The 21,922-nt window shown below is 48.1% G+C and overlaps 6 protein-coding genes across 6 annotated transcripts; 2 read left to right on the plus strand and 4 right to left on the minus strand.

The window, feature by feature from the left end:
* Window positions 1-1,464: 1,464 nt before the first annotated feature.
* Window positions 1,465-3,459, plus strand: HOO65_080250 (putative 26S proteasome regulatory subunit rpn3; the record flags this gene model as incomplete). Its single annotated transcript, XM_071004210.1, has 3 exons — window positions 1,465-1,639; window positions 1,865-3,192; window positions 3,316-3,459. 3 exons carry the CDS (start codon window positions 1,465-1,467, stop codon window positions 3,457-3,459), a joined length of 1,647 nt encoding a protein of 548 aa, XP_070856480.1.
* A 300-nt stretch (window positions 3,460-3,759) lies between these two features.
* On the minus strand, window positions 3,760-5,592 carry HOO65_080251 (uncharacterized protein; the record flags this gene model as incomplete). Its single annotated transcript, XM_071004224.1, has 3 exons — window positions 3,760-4,617; window positions 4,690-4,804; window positions 4,880-5,592. 3 exons carry the CDS (start codon window positions 5,590-5,592, stop codon window positions 3,760-3,762), a joined length of 1,686 nt encoding a protein of 561 aa, XP_070856481.1.
* A 612-nt stretch (window positions 5,593-6,204) lies between these two features.
* On the minus strand, window positions 6,205-7,023 carry HOO65_080252 (uncharacterized protein; the record flags this gene model as incomplete). Its single annotated transcript, XM_071004374.1, has 3 exons — window positions 6,205-6,391; window positions 6,455-6,703; window positions 6,761-7,023. 3 exons carry the CDS (start codon window positions 7,021-7,023, stop codon window positions 6,205-6,207), a joined length of 699 nt encoding a protein of 232 aa, XP_070856482.1.
* Window positions 7,024-8,745: 1,722 nt separating this feature from the next.
* Window positions 8,746-10,669, minus strand: HOO65_080253 (cytoplasm protein; the record flags this gene model as incomplete). Its single annotated transcript, XM_071004216.1, has 3 exons — window positions 8,746-8,817; window positions 8,902-9,930; window positions 9,989-10,669. The coding sequence occupies 3 exons, from the start codon at window positions 10,667-10,669 to the stop codon at window positions 8,746-8,748; spliced, it is 1,782 nt and encodes a 593-aa protein (XP_070856483.1).
* Window positions 10,670-11,715: 1,046 nt separating this feature from the next.
* HOO65_080254 (transcription factor TFIIB) lies at window positions 11,716-12,729 on the plus strand (the record flags this gene model as incomplete). The annotated part of the gene is made up of 1 exon (XM_071001520.1): window positions 11,716-12,729. One exon carries the CDS (start codon window positions 11,716-11,718, stop codon window positions 12,727-12,729), a length of 1,014 nt encoding a protein of 337 aa, XP_070856484.1.
* A 1,258-nt stretch (window positions 12,730-13,987) lies between these two features.
* On the minus strand, window positions 13,988-16,863 carry HOO65_080255 (uncharacterized protein; the record flags this gene model as incomplete). The annotated part of the gene is made up of 2 exons (XM_071004150.1): window positions 13,988-15,401; window positions 15,485-16,863. 2 exons carry the CDS (start codon window positions 16,861-16,863, stop codon window positions 13,988-13,990), a joined length of 2,793 nt encoding a protein of 930 aa, XP_070856485.1.
* Window positions 16,864-21,922: the final 5,059 nt, after the last annotated feature.

Consider the following 21,922-nt stretch of genomic DNA (forward strand, 5'->3'; position numbering starts at 1 on the left):
TGAAGGGCATACGTAACACAAGTGATAGGATAGACCTGATGTCATCATATTGGTTACATGGCCTGGTTCTATTTTAGCTTATAGCTAGACCGGAGTGTGTTCTTTGGGTTCTGTGATGTGTTTGCCATACTGATGGGTCTTTTGGCAGGGCCGGTGGGCTCTTAATATGGTACTGCGTTGTAGGGCGCCTTCTGGCCTTGGCGAATACGAGTTGAAGATTTCTGCGAAGTTGTTTTTGGAGGTGCGATACGCCTTGAGAATTGAGTGTGTCATGAGCTGTTAATCGCTCAACTCCCAACTTACATATGGACGGTCTCCTTATCCCATATGGTCAATAAAACCACAGACTATCTCTCGCAACTTCTATTTAAGCTATGGGATTCTGCATGTGATCCTTGAAAATGCGGGTTCTGGTGCGAGAAAAGACGCTGTATCATAGATTGCCAAGTTGTTGTAGTAGCAGACACTGCGGTGTTTACATTTGTTCTCAGGGCGATTAGGTGAGTCTTGAGTTTTTAACTGCTTTTGAGCAAGTAGCGACTGTCTTCCCTTTAGTAGCTGTGAGCTGTCAGAACTGATAGCCCGTTTAGTGGAGATATATGGTCTCAATTATCAATCTATTAGACAGTCCCTGGTATATACTGTTACGAAATGAAAATGTTGTTCGATCACATTGAGGACTGAGGTTCTGTAGCTTATACGATCACGTGGCACAGTAAGTCACGTGACCTAAAGAACCAGGGTTAGAGCTGTTGTGGGGTTTATGGTTTGTAACTTGTGTCCTAAATTTCTTAGGTTTAGCATAGCGCTAGGCTATGTACTTGGTAAAAGCTTCTCTAGCTTACTGCACACTGACTGGACGCCTTGTCAAGTTGGCCCTGGTGATGGCTGAGATGCAGTGGAGAGTTTTTAAAGTGAGGATATAATGAATGGTATGCTTGGTAGCTTCAATAAAACGTTCTTTTCTACATGTGATACTCTGAGGCTCTTATTTTAGAGGCACCTGTATGTATGTATACCGAAAGTTGCACCAGGCTTTCTTTCCCATTCTTCACTAAAAACCTTGGACTTATCTTGCTGCTCCCTGTCTTGCTGTCTTTCCCTGTACAAAACCCACTGTCGTCACCATTTCGCCGCCTGCCACCACAAATACCCCAGCCATAAACAGCTAACTAAGCTAAGCTTCCTCTGTTTTTCTCCTCACCTTCAGCCTCTTTGCCCACCCATCCATTCATCCAATAAACAATTGGCGATATTTCCAAAGCAAGTCCGATCAGACTTCTAGCCTTTGGCAGTCTATTTTATTTATCCTCAATTGAAACCCAACCTGATCGCGATCCTCGAATTACGGTTAAATCGACTTGTCGCCATCTACCATCATCGATCACATCACATACACGCATCCGTACTTGCAAAACACGCAACAACGTACAGCGCCGCTGGCTATACTTGCTGAAATCTGAAATGCCCGCCGATAACAGAAAGACTAAAAAGGACAAAGACGGTGACGAGAAAATGACTGTGATCGTGCCCCCGTCTAAGAAGCTGAATAAGAAGGCCGACGCCGATGTCGACATGACGGATGCTGCTACCGATGTGGTTGAGCCAACCGTCGATCCTGTTGCCCAGGCCATTTCAGGTACGCTTACTGGCAATAGACATGCCGTGTAGATGATGAATGGGCCGATGCTTGAATGCTGGGTGTATTGCTTGAGTACATCCTTGAATGCATCTGGCTTCTGCCCTGCGTTGGTAGTCCTGGCCCATCTGGCAGGCTTCAATGTCATCTGTACTGTTTCGTCATCATCTCTGCTATTCCCTTTCCTGTATGAAATCCCTGGCTAACTCTTTTGCTTTCACTTAGATATCAAGGCCAACTGCGCACTACTAGACCGCGGTGTTACCCTTTTTGATGCCCGTTTCTCTTTGCGAGCCCTTCGTTCCATTTCTCTACTTCGCAAGCGTCTCACGCCTGATGTAATTGCTACTGCTGTTGTCGAGACCTACCCTGCGTCATCGGCATCCATCTCTATCGCCAAGGGCATCCTGGCTACCATTGGTCGTGAAGAAATGTCCTTTGTATCAACACCTGCCGATATTGATGTCGATAGCGAACCCAAAAAATCGTCCTCAGTAGCTAAGAAGGAAAAGGAAGCTAAGGAAGTCTTTCCCGAGGTTGGCGTCTACCTAAGCATCTTGGTGCAGGTCTTCTTGCTAGATCACAAGGAGTTCGATAAGGGCGCTAAGTTTTCGACGGAGTTGGCCGAACACATCCATTCTCTCAACCGCCGCACGCTCGACTCATTGGCCGCGAAGGTCTACTATTATCTCTCTTTGTTCGTTGAGCAGCTATCGCCTAAGCCACCTTCGCCGCAGTCTCCCATTGTTTCTATCCGCCCCATCCTGCTCGCCGGTCTACGGACTGCCGTTCTACGCAGTGACACCGACACACAAGCTGCAGTTATCGTCCTGCTGCTGAGAAACTACTTGCTGACTTCCAGCATTGAACAGGCTGACCTGCTTGTTTCCCACACTCAATTCCCTGAGAATGCCTCCAACAACCAGGTTGCTCGCTTCCTATACTACCTTGGCCGTATTCGGGCCATCCAGCTGCGCTACACTGAGGCTCATGAGCACTTGACAGCTGCTTCGCGCAAGGCCCCCTCAAGTGCATGTGCCGTAGGCTTCACGCAAAGTGCCACCAAGATGCTGATAGTGGTTGAGCTTCTGATGGGTGACATCCCTGAACGGGCCACTTTCCGCCAGCCTGCGCTAGAGACATCACTACAGCCGTATTTCCAGTTAGTACAGGCTGTTCGGGTAGGCAACCTAGACCTATTCGAAAAGGCCATTGCATCCGAAGCCAGCACCTTTCGCAAAGACAACACGTACTCGCTGGTCCTGCGCTTGCGCCAGAATGTCATCAAAACCGGTATCCGTATGATGTCGCTGTCATACTCACGTATTCCGTTGCGTGACATTTGCATTCGTCTGCAGTTGGGCAGTGAGGAGTCAGCTGAGTACATTGTTGCCAAGGCCATTCGTGATGGAGTCATCGAGGCCACTCTTGACCGTGAGCACGGATTCATGAAAAGCAAGGATGTTGGCGATGTGTATGCGACGCGCGAACCAGCTGACGCGTTCCACGACCGTATTCGTGCCTGTCTAGCGCTGCATGATGAGAGCGTCAAGGTATGTACATATAGACTTAAACACACTAAGCTATGCTTGTCTGCGATACGCGGGTTTTTCAAGGTTATTCTGTTGCCCATAAAAGTCAAGGTCTTTTTACTAACAAGTACCTCCTTCATTTAGGCCATGCGTTTCCCTATGAACCAGCACCGCCTTGAACTCAAGAACGCTCAGGAAGCGCGCGAGAGAGAACGCGAAATGGCCGACGATATCCAGAATGGTGACCTGGATGATGAGGACATGAGTGGAGACTTTGATGGCATCTAGGTGCCGTAGACCCCAACGGCTAGTACTAGTACTATTGAAGCGTTAATCCAATCATGTTCATGGGGTCTGGTAAGGAATCTTTAAATTTCTCCCCATGCTCACGTTAGCATACGCAATTTTTGCACTTGGTTATCATAATAGAAGCGAGGCGTTTCCACAAGTAAATGAACACATGCAAAGATGTAGACTGTTATTGTAGCTAAACAATAAGTATATCGAGAGGTATCACGAAAAGTAGTCAAGAGAAGAAAACAAGAGAAATACGCAAGATAGACGGAAGATTGTAGCCCCAGTCAGCTACTACCCACCCGGTCCCACAAAACCTCCCTCCGTCTTCTTGATCGCATATCCCTCTACAAATCCAGCAGGGTCACACGCACGATCCATGTTAATTTTATTGTGTACTACCCAATCACGCACCGCATCGCGTGAAATGTACACATAGCGGGTCTGTTTTTGGTCCTGGCTAGACTCCTGACCCGGGACACTGTGACCTAATACGGACGTCGAAGATGCCGAAGTGCCTGATAGTGTTTCAGCAGATTGCAATGCACGAGGTCGTTGGCTTTGCGACTTGCCTGACTGCAAGCCTGCATCGTCACCCTGCACAACGTCCATTTCTCGTAGTGTCGTGAGGCAGTCCTCAGGCGTGATCCAGGTGGCTTGGCTGCAATCGTAGATATCAACCAAGACATCAGCGTTAGATCTATTGCTAGTCGAGGCAGCAGCACTAGCCGAATATTGCGCGTTTGTTGCGACCTTGGTAGTGTCTACACTGAGTAGCCAGCGCGCAATCTCACTACCCCAGAAGCGGCGATAGCCCTTAAGCCCAAGATCAGATATAGGCTTCTCCGGTCCACCGAGCAGGCCCTCACGCCGTGCAATCTCATAGGATACGCCCATTAGCAGAGCACCAAGGCCCTTGCGCTGCCAGGGCGGGAAGACGAGGATACAGGCCAGATTGTTGTTGTCCCAGGACATCTTCTCCTTGGAGAAAAAGCCGGTAATGCGCGGCATGGTGCTTTCAGTGGCTTCAGAGGGAGTAAAGGTGGCAGGGGAGTAGACTAGCAAGAAGAAATTGAAGTTATGTACATCATAGAAGACGGACTTGGTGTCGAGGAAGAGTTTGCCAAATAGTGAGAGGTTTTGACAGAAGAGCTGTTCAGGCAAGTTAAAGGTTAGTTGTGCGCGATTTCAGCCGGTACACAACACATATTAAGGGAGACATACCGAGTCCTTCTCACCGTCTACCTCCCATACACTCCATTCACCCGCCTCTCCTTCTCGCGTCGGATGGACATACACCTTCCGCCCCGGCACGCTCCCGTAGAGATGGTGCCCCATGCTACAACAGAATTTGACATGCTTTGCCCACGGGAGTACTTCTCGTGCATATTTAAAGCAATATGGACACACATACAACTTTTCCAGCAGGGGCGCTTGGCGCTTACGGCCGTGCGCTCTCGCAGGACGGCTGGATGGCTGGCCTAGCACATCTTTGCTGTATGGAGATGGATACCACGTACGGAAGCAAAGTTCACCTAGCACGACATAGTCGATGTTGCGATCTGCACAGGGCATGTTGGTGTTGGAGGATGCTGTGGCGGATGTTGGCGTAGTGGAGGAGATTGTAAATGTGGCTAGGTTGTGGGCTGACACAGTAGCAGTGGCAGCCGTTGAGGAAGAGCTGGAAGAGGCATCTTTCCGTCTGTTTGCACAGCCTGCCCGCCGTCTGGTTTGAGGGGGCGATGGTTCTGGCTCCGGGTCAAGTGTTGCGTCATGTGGAGAGTCGTTCACACGCAATTCGCTCAGCTGTTCCATCGCAGCAGCTTTGCGCGGCCTCCGACGTTTCCGAGCTGGGAGAGTTGCCGGCACCGTGTCTTTTGACGGCTGGGCTTCCGGCTCGATCTCCATGAAAATGTCCTCTGGTTCCTCCGTCCCTCCATCTCTCTTAATCGCTGTTTTTGCAACAGCATTCTCACGAGAATTCAGCAAAGAGTCAGCCTGCTGCTGCGATCGTTTAAAGGCCAAAGTAGTCTGGCGCAATGAGCGCGCTTCACTCCCATCGGGTACATCCTGAGTTTGACTAGCTGTGGAAGCTGGTTCAGCGCGTTTCCGCTTGCTTGTAGGCATGGCTTTTCAGGGTCAGACAGACTCAGTCTAGGGTTAGAAACAGAGAATTGCCAAACAAACAATAGCTCGTTAAGCAGCGATAAAAAGAAACAAATTTATTGCAGCAACACAGCACCGATTATCCAAATTGATTAGTGAGCTTGAGTATCATCTCTGAGGGTTTTGGACAAGAGGCGTTGATAACGTATTTGTAACTTCAACCAGGGCAACGCGTTTCTATAACCCTATGCAACCCTAGGTAGATAGAAAATTATACAAATATGAACTGTGAAATGCGGCTTCTTGCTGGCCGGCTCCAAAAATCAATAAAGTAGCTTTCCAAATTAAACTGATTTCATCAATAGCTTTACGGGAACGGGTACATGTACTAGAAAGAGTGTAGTTGTGTTTGGTCACGTGACCAATGAAGTCGTGATTAGAAATACGCACAGTTGAGTATTTCTAGGCATGCTCATTAATAGTGTGTAACAACGCTGTTCATATGCTGTAGTGTGATGAAAAAAAAATCGAAGGATAAAGTCAAATTACACGGTACGCCAAGGGTATCATAGAAGCGGAATATAGACAACAAGAAGGAAAACAAACGCAACGCAAATACAGAGAACCAATCACTTATAGTGCTCGGCCCACAAAGGGAGACATGGAAACTAGTCGTGTTGATCCAGCTGCCTCAAACTGCTTGTCATCTATAGACGCAGTCTCGAGGGTTTGCTGACGCTGGCTAATCATGTCAACGGCATCGACAAACCAGTAAAGCAGGGTTTTGCGGTTGATAACGATGATTGCAAGGTCCCAGACACTGGAGAACAGATGGATGGTTAGAACAAGAGAGCAGGGAATGAAAATAGCACTGGTATCTTACCTGATGATCCAGATCAAGCTGTACACGATGACGCTCGTGTAGTCGGCCTTAATTCCCCAAAATGAGTAACTCTTAGGGAATGGTCCGTCTGATGCTAAGTACACCAGGAATATCACAATGTAGCTAAAGATCAAGATGCACTTGATAAATGCTACCCACCCCGTTAGGGGCTTATCGAAATGGGCAATGGAATAGAAGTTGAGGATCATGTCGATGCTTAGAAGTATTATGAGCGTGATGGCAGGAGGGCTGTTGAATACGATATTAGCACTGGAAGAGACAGCGTAAGGTGACAGATAGACTCACCCAGAAGACCGGTTTACAGCGGCCTCATCATAGTTGAGGTAAAAGGCTAGCATTAGCATCATGAACATACACACTACTGTGTGTGCTGTCTCAGCTACTATGCCTAGAAAACAGCGCAGACCCGTGCATTTAGACAGATCTCGCGAATTAGGCCCTGCCGTGCGGGCAGCTTCAGCCTCATTAGAGTCGACTGGTGGACGAGCAGTGGTAGAAGCGGGACTGTTGGAAAGAACCAGTGGAGGAGGGCGGTGGTGCTGCTTCATTTTCGTGAGGTGGCGGTGCCCAATTCTATTGCAGACTCTTTTCCTAAACAATTTATAGTCGTGTCAAAGTAAAGGAGAGGGATTTGCGAGCGGGATCAGGACAGCGAGGATACGCGTGTGTTCTGAGTCCAGCTCAGGCCGTCGAGGCAGGTTGGACCAACAGAATGGCTTTCTAAAAGCATGAGGGGAGGAGTGGCCGGTGAGAAAGACGGCCAAAGAGAGTATGTGTGAGGGGGAAAGGGAGAGAAATAGAGGTAGAGAGCAGCAAGCAGCCAGACTAGGATAGGCCACTCGGCTTAATAAAGAAATACGGAAGAGTGTAGGTCCGGTATTTGAATGAAGATATGGAAGAGAGATCAAACAAGAGACGCGTTGGTTGGGTTCGTGTCAACTAGCAACAAGCAAGGCCAAGATGCAAAAGAACCTGATAAAGGACGGCACGAAGACGGCAGACGGGTGAGCGAGCGAACGAGCGGAGGGAACTAGCGATGCTACATATATAGCAGCAAATATGCCAACATCAAACACTCCAAGACTTCCTCTATGCCCTAAAAAACCCTGATAGCCCTAATATGCCCTGAATATCTATAGCCTGCTTGCTGGCTGACTGAGAAATCCCCCTCAAAACGCCGCATCTAACATATCGGATGGCGTCTTAGCCGGGGGTCTTTCTCCTTGCACTTAGCCTTCCCTTTGCATTTCGGGAATTTCCAGATAATCCAACCAACGGTTGACCTTGTCTGACCTGAAATTTGGTGGACTATCAGACGAAGGTAGAGGGGCGGAGAGGCGGCAGCCGAGCAAACAGAGGAGGTCTGTGTGGTTCAGGTGACATCGAATGGTGCTGTAAGCGCAAGCTCTATAGTGGCTGTTGGGCAAGTTACAGCGCTTTTGTCTGCAAGCTCCAGGCTGCACCCTCCTAGGCACAAGACCCCTGCTAAATAGCCACAGTGCTTCGTCTGTTAGTTACAGGGGATTCTATATAGTGTCGTTTTACAGGCTTACCCTCGCTTGTGCTAGCCTGTACAGGGCTTTTTTTCCTTAAGCAGCCTTTCGTCCGACTCTTGTTCTTGGACGATATCCCCCCCCCCAAAAGGAAGAGACAACGTTTGAAACAGCGATCAGATGGTTTTATCTTTGTTCTTTTCTCTTTCTGTTGCCTCTATTCCCTCCTGTCCTTTTGGAAACGTCCGTAGCATTATCGCACTGAAAATAACAAACACGGAGTTAATCCCTAGCATGTATGAGACGATTCGAGCGTGTTTCTTATTCTGCTACCTCTCTATGACTTTTATGGCTTTTATGGCTACAAGCATCGTCAAACGCGTTATTGTTCCTGATACACAAAAAGAACCCGGACAGTACAAATAATGCTTGACGAGAATATCATAAACATGTCATCTATATGTCAATACGTCAGTTCCTTTCATCACTAGCTCAGACTTGCCTTTAATCGAGGTCATAACCCAAAGAAGATAACAGCCTGCAGACAGCCCGCAGCTCACAGTTCTACCCACTAAGTAGACAAAAGAGAAGGCAAGGGTTAGTACATGCTGCGAGGCACCAACGAGCACAAGCTCTCTCTTAGGTCATCTCCTAGGACCAGATCGTTGCTGTAGGCCAATGCATAATCTACCGCTCTTCTTTGTGGTTCCCAAGTATCTGTTTGGGTCATCACTGCCAATGTAAGGATGGTCATATAAAAACCAGCCCAGAGATTGCCTATAACCCAATTTCTTGGGTCCCTGTAACCTTGCCCGTTTCCATTTTGGCCGAACGAGCACCAAATTGAATCTGTCCGCGTGTTCTCGTTGTTAGAATTGCTTTTCTTTCTGGTCTTTTGCTGCTCTCCTTCCATCTCATCCCACTATCACTTACCGCTCGTTTCTTCTCAAGCAAACATCCAAGTCCAAGCTCCTTCGCCACCAACCGCAGCACTCGCTTATCTGGTGGGATCCCGGAATAGTGCTCGTTCGACGTCGAGAAATCGCACTTCTCCAATACCGATCGTTGAATAGCCCATAGAATCACATCCTCATCCAAAAATGGCAGCCGAATCTCTCGTCCCCAATGGCTAATCACTCGGTCGTCGCGCCCGAGATTCCGCGTGTTAAGTCGCCCCACGTCTAGCTTCAACTGATCTATCACGCCCGAATACCCTTGTCGTGAGTATATAAGCGCACACCGGCTGTACCCGCCAAATAGCTCATCAGCCCCTAGACCGGAGAAGATCACACGTGCTGATGTTGTCCCGTAGCCATGTGTGCTTCCCCTTCCAGAGTTGCTGGTGACATCAGTAGCCTCCCAGGAGTTGTAAAACGAGCCCGAGCCGCGGGCTGCAAAATAGAAGGCTAAGGAGATAGAAATATCCATCTCCGTTTTATGTGGAGACATCAGTGCGGCAACTTCACCGCGATGGGCTAGAGTTTCTTTGTACGGAACGTTCACGGCGATGAAGCGCCACTTATGATTAGGACACGTCTTGCACAGGTCGTGAAAGCTAGCGCGGCCAGTAATTCGATCGGGGCATTCTTCATAAATGTCCACAATGTTCCCCTTATCTTTTCGTAACTGGGCTGCAACGCGCGGATTTTCAAACGCCACGTTAATCAAGTCGATCTCGTCGGTTGGAGGTAGATTTTCGGACAACATTCGTGCCACTATCGTGCAATCCAGGCCACCAGAAAAGAAAACGGCTGCTTTGGCCTTGCTCATAGCTATGGATGCTTTTTGCGCCTCCATAACTCGCTGGGGGAGTTTAGGAATATCCCGGGCGCGTAGTCGCACAGATTCTTGCAACACTGTAGTCAAATCGCGTGCTGCGTCGTAAATAGTGCGGCTTTGTGCGTGGGCTCCAATCTCGTCATCTGTTGGAACTGACGTGTTAAACACACCCAAACCTCCAACCTATGCCACCAGAACATCTCAGCCAATGCCAATAAGTAGCAACCAAGTTTCGACTTACCAAATTCTCACTCTGTGGCACGTCCACCAGCCATTGTTCCTTCTCAAACTTGAGACTGGAGACATCATTGGTGTTAACATCTACCCAATAAATCCCATCGGCTGGAACTTCTTCAGCGCCCTGCTGGCCGTCAGAGACGCTACAGAAGACAAGCCCCTGGGTTTCTGGATCCCGCCAACGCATCAGCGATCGCCTGCCTAGCCTATCTCGTGCTAAATAGACGCGGTAACCCCCATCGCGAACACGCAGATATGCAAAAGCAAACGGGCCTCGAATTTGTCTCAAGCACTGGATAAGTTCACCATGGCTTGAGCTAGCTGACAAGAGAGCAAATACGGCCTCGGTATCGTTGCCTTCCACGGGGAGTTTATCAATGAGCCATGCCTCGCCATTCCAGCAAAGGAGATCGCGGTCTGGATGGGCTCTATCTGGTATAGTTGCCTGTACAGCAGGCGTAGAAATGGGCTGAGCTGTAATGTGGTCGCCCCTCACAGACAGGACGGTCGACGTGAACTCAAGATGAATAGGCAACGCAGCTGCAGATTGAGACTTCCCAGGAAGATTTTCAATGCAGCATCTCTCTACAGCGAGAAAATCAGGCCCACGTGCATTGAGTCTCCGCTCTAGGTTCTCGGAGCGCGTAGCAATGGCCTGGCCAATAGAAAGGTAGATGCCGCACATTGCGACTGGTCAATGGCTGCTTGACACTAAAAATAAAATGCCCTGCTCGTCAAGTCAGCGTCGCTACTGCATGAGCTAGACCAGGCCATTTTGGAGATTGTCTAAAGTTGGCTTAGTTAGCCGACATCGAGAAGAGCCCCGCAACAAAGAGTAGTCAAAAAACCCTGAGCTGTATTGAACTTGATTAATATGCTAGCTCAAACCCTATCACGTGATAGCATAGAATATATAACAGCCCTAATAAGCTTGAGAAGACCTTGACTGTTTCAGGGCTCGCAAGGCTACCAATTTAAGGGTCGAGGAGCCACCCAGCCAAGGCTGAGATTTTGCAGCACTTTGACCTCCATCGTATTCCCCATTATCACCAACTTTCAATTATCCCCATTGAAACAGCAGCACCCATCCTTTGGTCTGCTAGGCTTGACCGGAATTAATCATATCTGCAACCTGCGACGAAACCTTTTAATTCCAATCTTCTCCTGGAAGCACGTGGTACTATCTCTTTGTACGTACGGTGCTTCGAAGAGCCTTTTCTGCTCTCTCCCACTCTCTTCTACTGTTGTCTAGTCCTCCTCAGAGCACCTATCCGTGACATCAAGCCTTGGTTTTTGCTTGCTGTCACACTGAATTATTCCCTTTTTTCTTCTAGCCTGTGCTTCTATACGTACTAGTACTTGTGATAATTGTCTTTTTTGCCGGCCTTGTTGACTCTGCAGAAGTCAGCGCATCATCTATTAAGCAGTTGTCCGTCAAGAAAGGAAGGAAAAGTTAAGGCTCTAACAATAAAGACAAGTCATAAGGCTTAGCTTTATACTTTTAGGCGTTGTTAAAAAGAATTTCTTTTTCTTCAGCTGCAAGACCACAACGGCCGGCCGAGCGAGTAACATCTATAAGCGGAGGGGGGCATTGTATTATTTCTAGGCTTGTGGTTAATAACTTATTCCTTGAAACCCATCGTACCTCTAGCCAGTACACAGCCCGGCCTTTGTTTCACCCCCTTCTTTTTCTCTTTTTCTCATTCCTCTCTCCTTCCCCGTCTATCTAATATGATTGCTGGCTACCAGCAAGACCTGTCCAACCAGGTCATGTGCCCGGACTGTCAGGAGAACCCTCCCAATTTGGTTGAGGAGTTCTCCTCGGGGGACATGGTGTGCGCCACTTGCGGCCTTGTTGTTGGCGAGAAGATTGTTGATACACGCTCCGAATGGCGTACTTTTGCCAACGATGACCAAGGCAGCGATGACCCTTCACGTGTTGGAGACGCTGCTAACCCGTTGCTCAACGGCTCGCAGCTGGAAACCAGCATCGCCATGGGAGAGACGCGTGGCCACCGTCAACTAGCGCGCATGCAGAACAACACTACTGCCCAAGATAAAGCCACCAAGAACCTATTGGCTGCGTACAAGGAAATTGGTAACCTCTGTGATGCCATCAACACTGGCAAAAACGTCTCTGATGCTGCCAAGCATATCTACAAGCTAGCTGATGACCGCAAGTTCATGAAGGGCAAGCCACAAGAAGTTGTTATTGCTGGCTGTATCTTCATTGCCTGCCGCCAGGCTAGTGTGCCACGCACCTTCCGCGAAGTCTTCAACCTAACCAACGTGTCCAAGAAGGAGATTGGCCGCACCTATAAGCAGTTGGAAGCTTTCCTGGCTAAGGTGCAGGATGAGCCGGGCAACAGCTTCCAGAAACCAACATTCGACAATGGCAACACCTCGACCGCCGCCGAGTCGCTGTGTGCTCGCTACTGCACGCCGCTGGCTTTCCGTAACAGCATGAAGATTGAAAATATCTCGCGCACTCTTGCCGCTCGCACTAGTGGTGTTTCCGATCTTGCTGGTCGCTCTCCGCTGTCTATTGCTGCCTCATGTATCTACATGGCCGCGCATTTCATGGGCGAGCCACGCACGTCACGTGCCGTGGCAGAAGTCGCAGGCGTTAGTGACGGCACGGTCAAGACTGCCTATCGTTTCCTATATGCAGCACGCAAAGAGATCATCGACCCTGAGTGGCTCAAGTCTGGCGGCAAGATGGAGAACTTGCCGACTGTCTCGTAGCGGAGTGGACGGCGTGATGTAAGCGTCCCATCTATCTGGTGGTTGATGATGTGCGTATGAGATACAGGGATGAGATTATCAAAGTTGGCTGAGTGAGTGACTGGGTGACCCCATTACTCAGAGGCTAATAGCTGGTCTATGTGCACAACCAAGACTGGTGGCGTTCTTGTACTCAGCTAGACTGAAAACAAAGGGTCTTTTTTTCCTTGTTTCCGGCAAGAAGAGTAATGAATATCCCACGACTAGGCTGAAATGTCTTGTTCCCATACTCAACTATTAAGTTTAAGAGAGTCTGAAAAAAAAAACCCCCCCAACAAGAAGATGAACTGACCTCCGCCATCCTGACCCTGAAAGATCGGGCTTCTGGGATGCTATTTGTTTTCCGCCTGGCCGTTATTAACTGCCTGCATTCTTTATTCCCTCTCTATTCTCTATACATACTCTCCGCCTTGGTACGTCCCATCTCGTCAATCACGAATGTTGTTGTACCGCTTTGATTTTCTATATTTGTTTCCTTTTCCATGCGTGTTTGTCTTCTGCTACTACTAAAACTATACCACCCTCATCAAAGTACATCTACTAAAAGATGGCCGGGCTTTTCTTTTTTCTTTCATTTTGCTTGATCCAAATATCTACCTGTTGTTGCTTGCTCTTCTAGCACTACGTTGTAGCTCTAGTGTTTGTCTAAAACGCCATCATTACAATTTGACTCTCAAATACATGAGTTTTTTGCTTCTGATTTTTCTCCCGCCAGTTTCCGTTTATGAACATGTGCTTTATTATGGTCAAGGAAAACAATTGTAGATAGCAAGACAAAACAAGACACTACAACAAAATAACGAGAATATAGAAAATATAAAAGCCAGGAAAGACTAGTAAAAAGAGAAAATGGAAAAAAAAAAAAACAATTGGCAGCAAGGAAAAGGCACAGGAAACCACTTGCCCCTGTCCTCGCCAAATCTCCAGTCACTGTGTGTTTACAGGAAGGAGAATGGGGAATGTCATGTAGGAAGATCACACAACTCAGCCCAGCTGGCAATAGCACCACAGCCTGGCATACGAGGCGTAGATAACAATCACCACCAAGAAGAAATATCAGCACGACGCCTAGCCTAGGAAAAAGAAACCAGACACAAAAACAAAAAAAACAAAAAAGAGAAAAAGAAAAACGTAAACAAAAAAGGGACTCGCTCACTAGGCGCCACACACCGGGTCAACACAAAACAAGGAAAGGAAAAATAGGATGCGCCATGTATCCTCAGCAGCCAATTTGAACAGGTGGTATGTGCTGTGGCATCTGTTCGCCGTGGTAGCTCTCCAAGAAGCGTTCTCTACGCGAAAAGTCCAATTGAAGTGCATCTGCGCGGTCCAGAGCACCCATCTGCGAGTAGATCTTGATCAACGTATCAACCATGTACATGGTGGAACTGCTCAGCTCACCCCATAGCGCTGTCGACAGTGTGACAGCCTTCTCCATGGTGTCGGCGGCAATATCAACCATACCACACTCTAGCTCGATGTTAGCCAAGAGATCGAGGTAGACAACGCGTGCTGAGCGACTGTTGTTGAGGGGAGCAGGAGGGGTCTGGAGCAAGACCGTGCGAGCTTCTTCAGGGTGGTTGTCCTTGATCAGTGAGCGGGCAATTTGGTGGCACACATTCTTTTGTAGGACAATATTGTCGTAGTCCTGCATTGGAGAGTGCCTTGCCTCCTGTAGAATCTGGCGCAAGGTTGCGCGGGTGGCTGGTGATGAGCCAAATGATAACCGCTCAATCTCACTCTGGAACATGAAGAAGTCAACATACATGGCTGACGAATTGTCTGCCCATGTCTTGATTTGGTCTGCAAGGAAACGCATGAGCACCATGCTTTGGCCAACATCATTATAGATGAAGGCGGTTGCAATGGTGCCCCAGACTCGATTAAGCGGACTGTGGGCGCCCACACAGCAAGGTGATAGTTCACGAACGTAGCGCCACAGCATCTCTCCCAGATCACGACCGTGGCCCTCTTTTTCCGTCCGCAGACCAGTGAGGAGGAGCATAGCCATCAAACGCGGGTCGTCCAACACCATAACGTTCTTCAAAGTAGCAAAAGCAATGTTGAATGACCGTGTGGCTTTTGGTATGTCCCGAGTGGTACGTAATGTCTGAAGACCTTGAAGGAAGTGGTTGTAAAAGTCACTGATAAGTGTAACGGATGCACCAGTGGGGTCTCCCTTGGTTTCTGTGGTTTCATTGAATAGGGCGTAAGACTTCATCCAATAGTTCCAAGCTCCAGATTGCACCTTTCCGTTCATCCAAACGCCAAGGTTGCAAAGAATTTGCTCAGGTACGTGTAAAGCATCGGGTGCACGCAGGGTGAATTGTGGTGATTCCCGAGCCGGAGTTGGCGTGTAAATACGCACGTACTGTGGAACGTCCTGCTCAACTGCGGGTTCTTTCTCTTGCGCTCTTCTCTTGCGCGATCGGCGCTGTGACTTGAGGATGCCCTTTTTCTTAGCATGGCGGAAAATTTGCGTGAGCTCGAACTGCTTGCCGTGGATCATAACAGCCGAAGGCTTGCCTTCCGCATCACGCCGAGTAACTTGTTGGATGATAGCTTGAACCTCATTCTCGCGCAGGTTCTTCTTGAGATTCCACTTCTTGATTTTAATCTTGTACATTTTTTCTCTAACATACAGAAAGCAAGTGTTAGCAAATGCGGCTGAGTCAAGGTACACAAATCGATCTGACAAACAAGGATTGCGACTTACGTAGCACAGAATGCATAATCTCTAGCCATTATGTCCATGACCTCCTTTAAGGGCTTATCCTCCTCGATATAGAGTCGTGTGATACAGTCTCGATATTGAATCCAGTCAGCGGGGGTGGCCCATGACTTTGTGCCTCCCGCGGCAACAGGAGACAATTCCGGCTGGTGGTTACTAGATACTCCAGAGGAGGGGCGTTCATCGTATTGTTGAGATAAGGGCTGGTCGTTCAATTCTGGTACAGGCTGGGCCTTCGAATACGAGAGTGGCACGGCTGGAAGACGGGTCTGCGACCACAAAGGTGGTGACTGAGAAGGGAAGTTTTGTTGCGATTGGGGTTGGTATTGGTGAGGTGACCCCTGGATAGAAGAAGACGGTGCAGAAAGCGGACTGTGCGAGATTCCAGTACCATTGCCGCTGCTAAGGGGGACTTCATCGTCAATGACTTCCGAGATTCTCACAAAAGGCGAGACAGTTCCAGTAGCGGGATGGATGGGAACCCAGACGGGTAGGTGGGTAGGTTGTTGTTGCTGGCTTTGCATGATATCGTTGTCGCTAGGCCACATTTTGGGGTGATTGCTCATGTTATTCATATCAGAAATGTTAGTCCACGTCTTGTCCGTGTTGGCCATCTCTAATGCAGCCGCCCAGGGCTTTGGCAGATCGTCAATCTCAGAAACCGAAATGCTAGACCACATGCGTGACCCCTCGTTGATTTCGGACGTAGGCGTCATTTGCTGCTGCTGCTGCTGGTTTGTATACGCTGGCAATGGGAGTTGCGTTTCTATGGGGATTGTGACAGTCGATTGAGGTTGCGGGATAGTAGGAAGCTGGACACTGTAAAGAGGTTGTTGCTGCTGCTGCTGCTGGGTCTGAGGAAGAGACTGGGGAAGAGACTGGGAAAGAGACTGGGGCATGGGCTGAGCCATAGTGTGAGGTAGGGCCTGAGGTAGCGGCTGCTGCTGGGTAGTGTGTTGTGTTTGGTGGTGTTGCTGCTGGTTTGCCTGGTGTTGTGATTGCGATTGCGACTGTGGCTGTGACTGCGATTGCATCAAGTATGGATCAGGTAAAACAACAGATCCGCTCGTTTGGTAATGGGTGTTTGGCGAGACCTGGTCCGGCGACTGCTGTGTAAAAGCCAGGGGATCAATCATATTGGAGAGAATCGGAAGGGTGATTGGGACAGTACGGTCCGGGGGCATAGTAGTGTTGGACATGAGGCCCCCATGGGCAGAGGCGCTAGCGGCAAGACCATAGTCGGTAGTATCCCATGGGTCGGCATCAAAAACCTCGAGATTCAGGTCGGGACCATCTGGACGGTCGGATGCATAGCGCATAGTAGAGGGGTTGTATTGTTGGTTATTTAGGTGAACGCCGTTCATGGTAGCACCAGTCAACGAGTATAGGAAAGTGTCTTGGGTTGTGGAATTCCGAGCATAACAGGTCGAGCGGAAGATCAGTTGGTCAATGCTAGGTAGCAAAGACGGGAAGGGCTTGCTCCAAGCTTACGATGGGGGGGGGGGGAGCAAACGCGGCGCAATTCGGCTCGAGCGTTGATTGACAGGCAGCGCAATTCTTTGTTATGGAGAGGAAGCAAGACGAATTATAAAGAGGTAAAATAAGCAAGGAAATTAATGAGGGAATAAGAATAGCTCGAGAGTGCAAAATATACTAACGAATCAGCTGTTGTCATGAAGGTAAAAATAAGATAATAAAAATAAGATAAGGCGGGCAAGAAAGACAGAAGGGACAAGATTCAGGAGAAAGTTAGAGTTGAAGAGAGCAAAGAAAGAACGAACAAGCTGAGTTATACGAAATCGGCTCGGCAAAGCACAAGGCGTCGCCTGTTCCTTGACAGTGTTTGAAACGGTGTTCTGCACTGTGTATTGTGTTCTGCGCTATGCTGTACAGTTTCTTGCACTGTACATCACTGTAACCGCAAGTAAAAGTGCGACTATGACTGCGGCTTGTAACTGCGGCTTTGCTGTTGATTGGACTATACTTGGCATTGGGAGAGGGGAGATGAAATCGCCGATGACAAGAGAGCAGATATTGGAAATGGCCCGTGGACAATGCAGGACAGGAAGTCAGCAGGTGGGGGGGGGGGGGGGGAGATGAGGGGAAGGGGGTAAAGGGAAGGCTGCAAAGTTGGAAGGGAAAGAGAAGCACCACAACCATACAAGAATACAAAGTTATCTGGATCTTAGTCGAGAGTCAAAAGGCCTGCCAGGGGCACTGAAGAAAATACGAAGAAAAAAAAATAAAAGAAAAAGGCAATGATTCATAGTGAGATAGTGCTTGAGAAGAAGAAGAAGAAAAGGGAGCCAAAAATAAAATAAAGAAAAAAAATTAGCCCTCCACTAACGCAGTTACTGGATTATAGCCGCTTGCCTGCCATTCATTCATTGATACTACACTGTCCCCATTATTACTTGCTCCTTTGCTACCACTTCGTCTTCCAGGGCGTAGATAAGGCGTCATGCGTTCAACACAGTAGCAGACCAGGCGGCGGGGGCAACAGGAAAAGCTCACATAAGACAAGAAGGTACGAGGCAAGAGTAGTAAGAGTAGTAAGGGTGAGTAAGATCGAGGAAGAGCAAGACAAAACCACGGGTGCGAATAGGCCAGAGGGAGCAAGTATCTAGCATGTGGGCTAGAAAGAAACCATAGCAGAAGGGAGCTACGCTACAGTTCGGAGAGTTGGGCCTCGTCCTAGAGCAGGAACAAACGGAAGAAAAGGAACAATTACTGTATGTGACAGGCTAGGCGGGCTATTGCTTTTTTCTTTCCTTATCCTACTATTGGGGCAACTGTGATGGGGGAGGGGAGTGGCCTAGTAGCTTGCTGTCTTCTCAGACGTTCTCATCGGGTTTTGCTCTTCTATTGTTCTTCTCTTCACACTAACCTTGCAGTTTCCTTCCAGTTTCTCCCTGCTTCTCTTTCTTTTCCACTCGCTTTTCCTACTTTCACTTTATCTCGCCATGTCTCCTCTCCTCTTTTTCCTTTCTGCCTGTCTACGTACCCTCCTCAAAAGGGAAGGGCATATTGCAGGGATAGGCTTAGGATCGGAGAAGATCAGAGATCAGAGAGAGTAATTGCTCTTTCTAGCGTCGACGTTAGCCTTTGATGGTGGATCCTTTTTGTGTTTTGTCTTCCTTTCCTCCTGGCAGGCCAACAAGAAATCGCAATAGACACGTGAACAAAACAGCAGGACAACTAACAAGACGCAGTCATTGGATAGAGAGTTGGCAGGCAAGCTAATCCCAACTGTTCATATATGTATGTGATTTTGTGGGAGACAGAGCCTTTGAATTTGGACCAGCATTTTTAGTCTGCGTCCAAGTGTGTTTGGATTCTTTCCTGTTTTTTTTATCTCCTTCACGTCTTCCACATCCCATTTCCGGTATTAACCCTTTTTTCCGTCTTCTTTCCCTATTTATGCTCCATTTTTTCATCGTTGCTCTTTTTTAGGCCACCAAGGGAAGTGGAAACGACTTCGGAAGGAGGGGAGTTTCCTTCCAACCTACAAAACGCAGGTCACACTATCATAAACGAAAACAGGGCATTTATGGCACAGTGTGAATTTGTGAGTGCATTAGGAGTCCCTCTTGCACTGTACAATTCCTGTCCTGTCCTGTCCGGTGCCTTATTAATATTTCTAATATACCGTCTATGTGACGAAGAGGTTTTTTGTTCGGCTTGCCGGCTCAACCAAAAACGAGCCAGAGGCAATGTCAGCCAAGCCAGGCCAAGCAAAGGCCAGTTTGGGTTGTAACCGAGAAATCAAGGAGATTCAAGAAACCGAGAAGCCACCCACCCGTCCCGCGGCGCCTAGGCTAGAAAGTAATAGAGGCAGGCAAAGCTGGAGCAAAGCATCGGATATAGGACGAACAGCAGCGAGCATGAAGGCTAAAGTCTTGGTATGAAAAGGAAAAGGAAAGAAAAAAAAAACCAACGACAATTAACGCCGCTGTAATGCCAGAAAGAAGCCATTTAACTCCTAGCATTTAGCCTCTGGCTTGACATGCTAACACTAGAAGCCAGGACCAACTCGAATTAAACCCGCCCTGACTTTAATGGGATTTGGCTTGCTTGCATGGACGGCAGGAGCCTTTTCCCATTCAGGCGCTTTAGAGAGGGCGCTTTGGCTAAAATGTAAGTATTCTTCTGCCGCCCTACAGGCCCCAATTCCTTAATACAGCGCTATTATTCATCGCCTATGCTCAGGCTTCAGTACTTTGTTATTTGCTCGAACTCTAAGGGTGCTTAAGGCCTGTAAATCTCTCAAACTGAAACGACTTGTCATAGCATGTGCAAAGACGCTGCGTTTTTCTAGACTGATTGAAACATTGCGCGGAGTGGCAGGCCCAAGTTGGATATAAGGGTCTTGAATGCCAGATCAAGCTTAGGGTTATGCTAAAATTAGGGACTCGGACTCGTAATCAGACTCGGACTCTGCATCTTGAGAAAGGAGGTTTTCTTTTATGCCCCCAAGAAGTGTGTGAGGATGGCTGTCTATTGGGTATCCATTTTTACGAATACACACCACCAACACTTTGCTTGATCCTGATTTCTCGTAATATTTTGGTTCCAACTCTCCAAGCCCTGGGCTTGAGCCTTGTTGCTCCCCTATTGGATGGATGGAACTGCCGTTTTGTGTATTTGTTCTTGTTGTCATGATTTTTTTTTTCACTCTAGGCTTACTCCTCTATGATTCGGTTATTCTGTCTCTCGACACTAATGAAATGCACATGTCCTCGTGTATTCACTTGGTCAGTCGCTAATGCTTAACAGGCCCGGATTATTAGGTTTTTCACCTGTCACGAAACAAAGGCGTGTTTCGTTGGTAGTGATAAGGAGTCTTGGCCCTGTTTTGCATGAAGGAATGCTGGCGAGCTGTTGGTTGATGTGGGTTGTTAGGTTGTTAGTGAGGAAGATTAGGGTTCGACAGGGTTAAAGATCGTAAATTCAGGGTTACTAAGGAAACAAGACGTCAAAAGTCAAGCTAGGCCCGGCACTGTGCCTTCGGAATTTCTCGTTCTGCCTTGTTCAGATTAGAGTTCACATTGGCTTGTTTATGATATATTGGCAGGTTGCCCTGGCAGAAGCAATCCAGAGGCTTTGTTGAATTGGAGATTTGGAAAGATGAGGACGGGGTTCTTTTGCTTGCCTGATTGCTGCGATGTGATGCGTTGATGCTTTGTATGAGCTTGGGGTGTCAAGTTTTTAGCTGTGTTTCTCGTTCGTCGGGGGCCGAGACTTATGGGTACGTATAAAGAGTGCAGATAAGATGCAGATAAGCCGCCGGCAGAATTGGAGTCACATAGTGATAGAGGCGGGCTGCTGTTGTGGTTGGGCTGGGCGGGGCTGAGACTGAGGCTGAGGCTGAGGCTCGTTTGTCTCTTGCCATGTAATATGCGGCTGAAATGCACGTATGTGTATGTGTGCGCGTGAGATTGATGGACGGGAAAAAAAAAATACATGCTCTGCACCGAAATGCGGATTTCTATTCATAGCCATGCATGTTCGACTGGCTTCTACGGCAGGTGAGATGATGACGACCATAGTGCAGGTCGAGCGATAGATAGGGCGGCTGGATTGTAAGCCCATTCCAAAGGGACATCCCTATGGGTCCCTTTTCTTTCTATCGCTTGTTCTTGGCGTTTATGTTGAGTGACTTGTGTGGTATACGAGTTGTGAGGCAAAGGATGGATACCTCCTGGGGAATTATGCAGTGGTACAAGCTACAGGTGTTGTTTGAGAGGGTGGTTGTCAGAACTAAGGAAACGACAAGTAGAAGAACGCCTTGAAGGAGTCGAAAGGAACAGGGGGAGGCGACAGGATGGGAGGGGTAGAAGCAGAGGAGGCCAATGGTGATACACTTCGTCTCAGAATCATATTGGTGTGAAGGATAAGGAAAGGGGCGGCAAAGACGGAGGAAAAAGAGATGCAGAGAAAGAGAAGGAGTTTTTCTTTGTTTTTGTCTTGAGTGGGTGCTTTTTTTTCATTTCTCGAGGGGACGAAAAGTTAAGAAATGAAGACTAGAGAAAGAGTCGTTGATGGGCTTCATTCTTCAAAGTGTTATAAGCTTTGGTACGGATAACAAGGCACGGCATGGCATGGCGGGTTTCTTTTTTTAGAAGCTAAGGGGAGACAAGGAAGGGGACGAGGTTTGGGTGACAAAGAAGAGGGAAAGAAAGAAGCACAGAAACGGACGACCAAGAAGAAATAAAGAAAAAAAATAGGGAAGAGGAATATATGAAAGGAAGACAAGGAAAGCCATATATCTGCTAGAAGGAAATGCCACACAAGTAATGAGGACAGGACGTGATCAAGGATGTAAAAAGATGTAAAAGAAATTGTAAAACCCCCAAAAAAAAGGTAAAAAAAAATGCTGAATAAACCAGACCCATCCATCCTCAACCTCCCACTAAACAGCCT

This window comes from Ceratocystis lukuohia (assembly GCF_044167205.1).
Source record: "Ceratocystis lukuohia strain C4212 chromosome Unknown Supercontig8_pilon, whole genome shotgun sequence".
Taxonomy (NCBI): Eukaryota; Fungi; Ascomycota; class Sordariomycetes; order Microascales; family Ceratocystidaceae; genus Ceratocystis; species Ceratocystis lukuohia.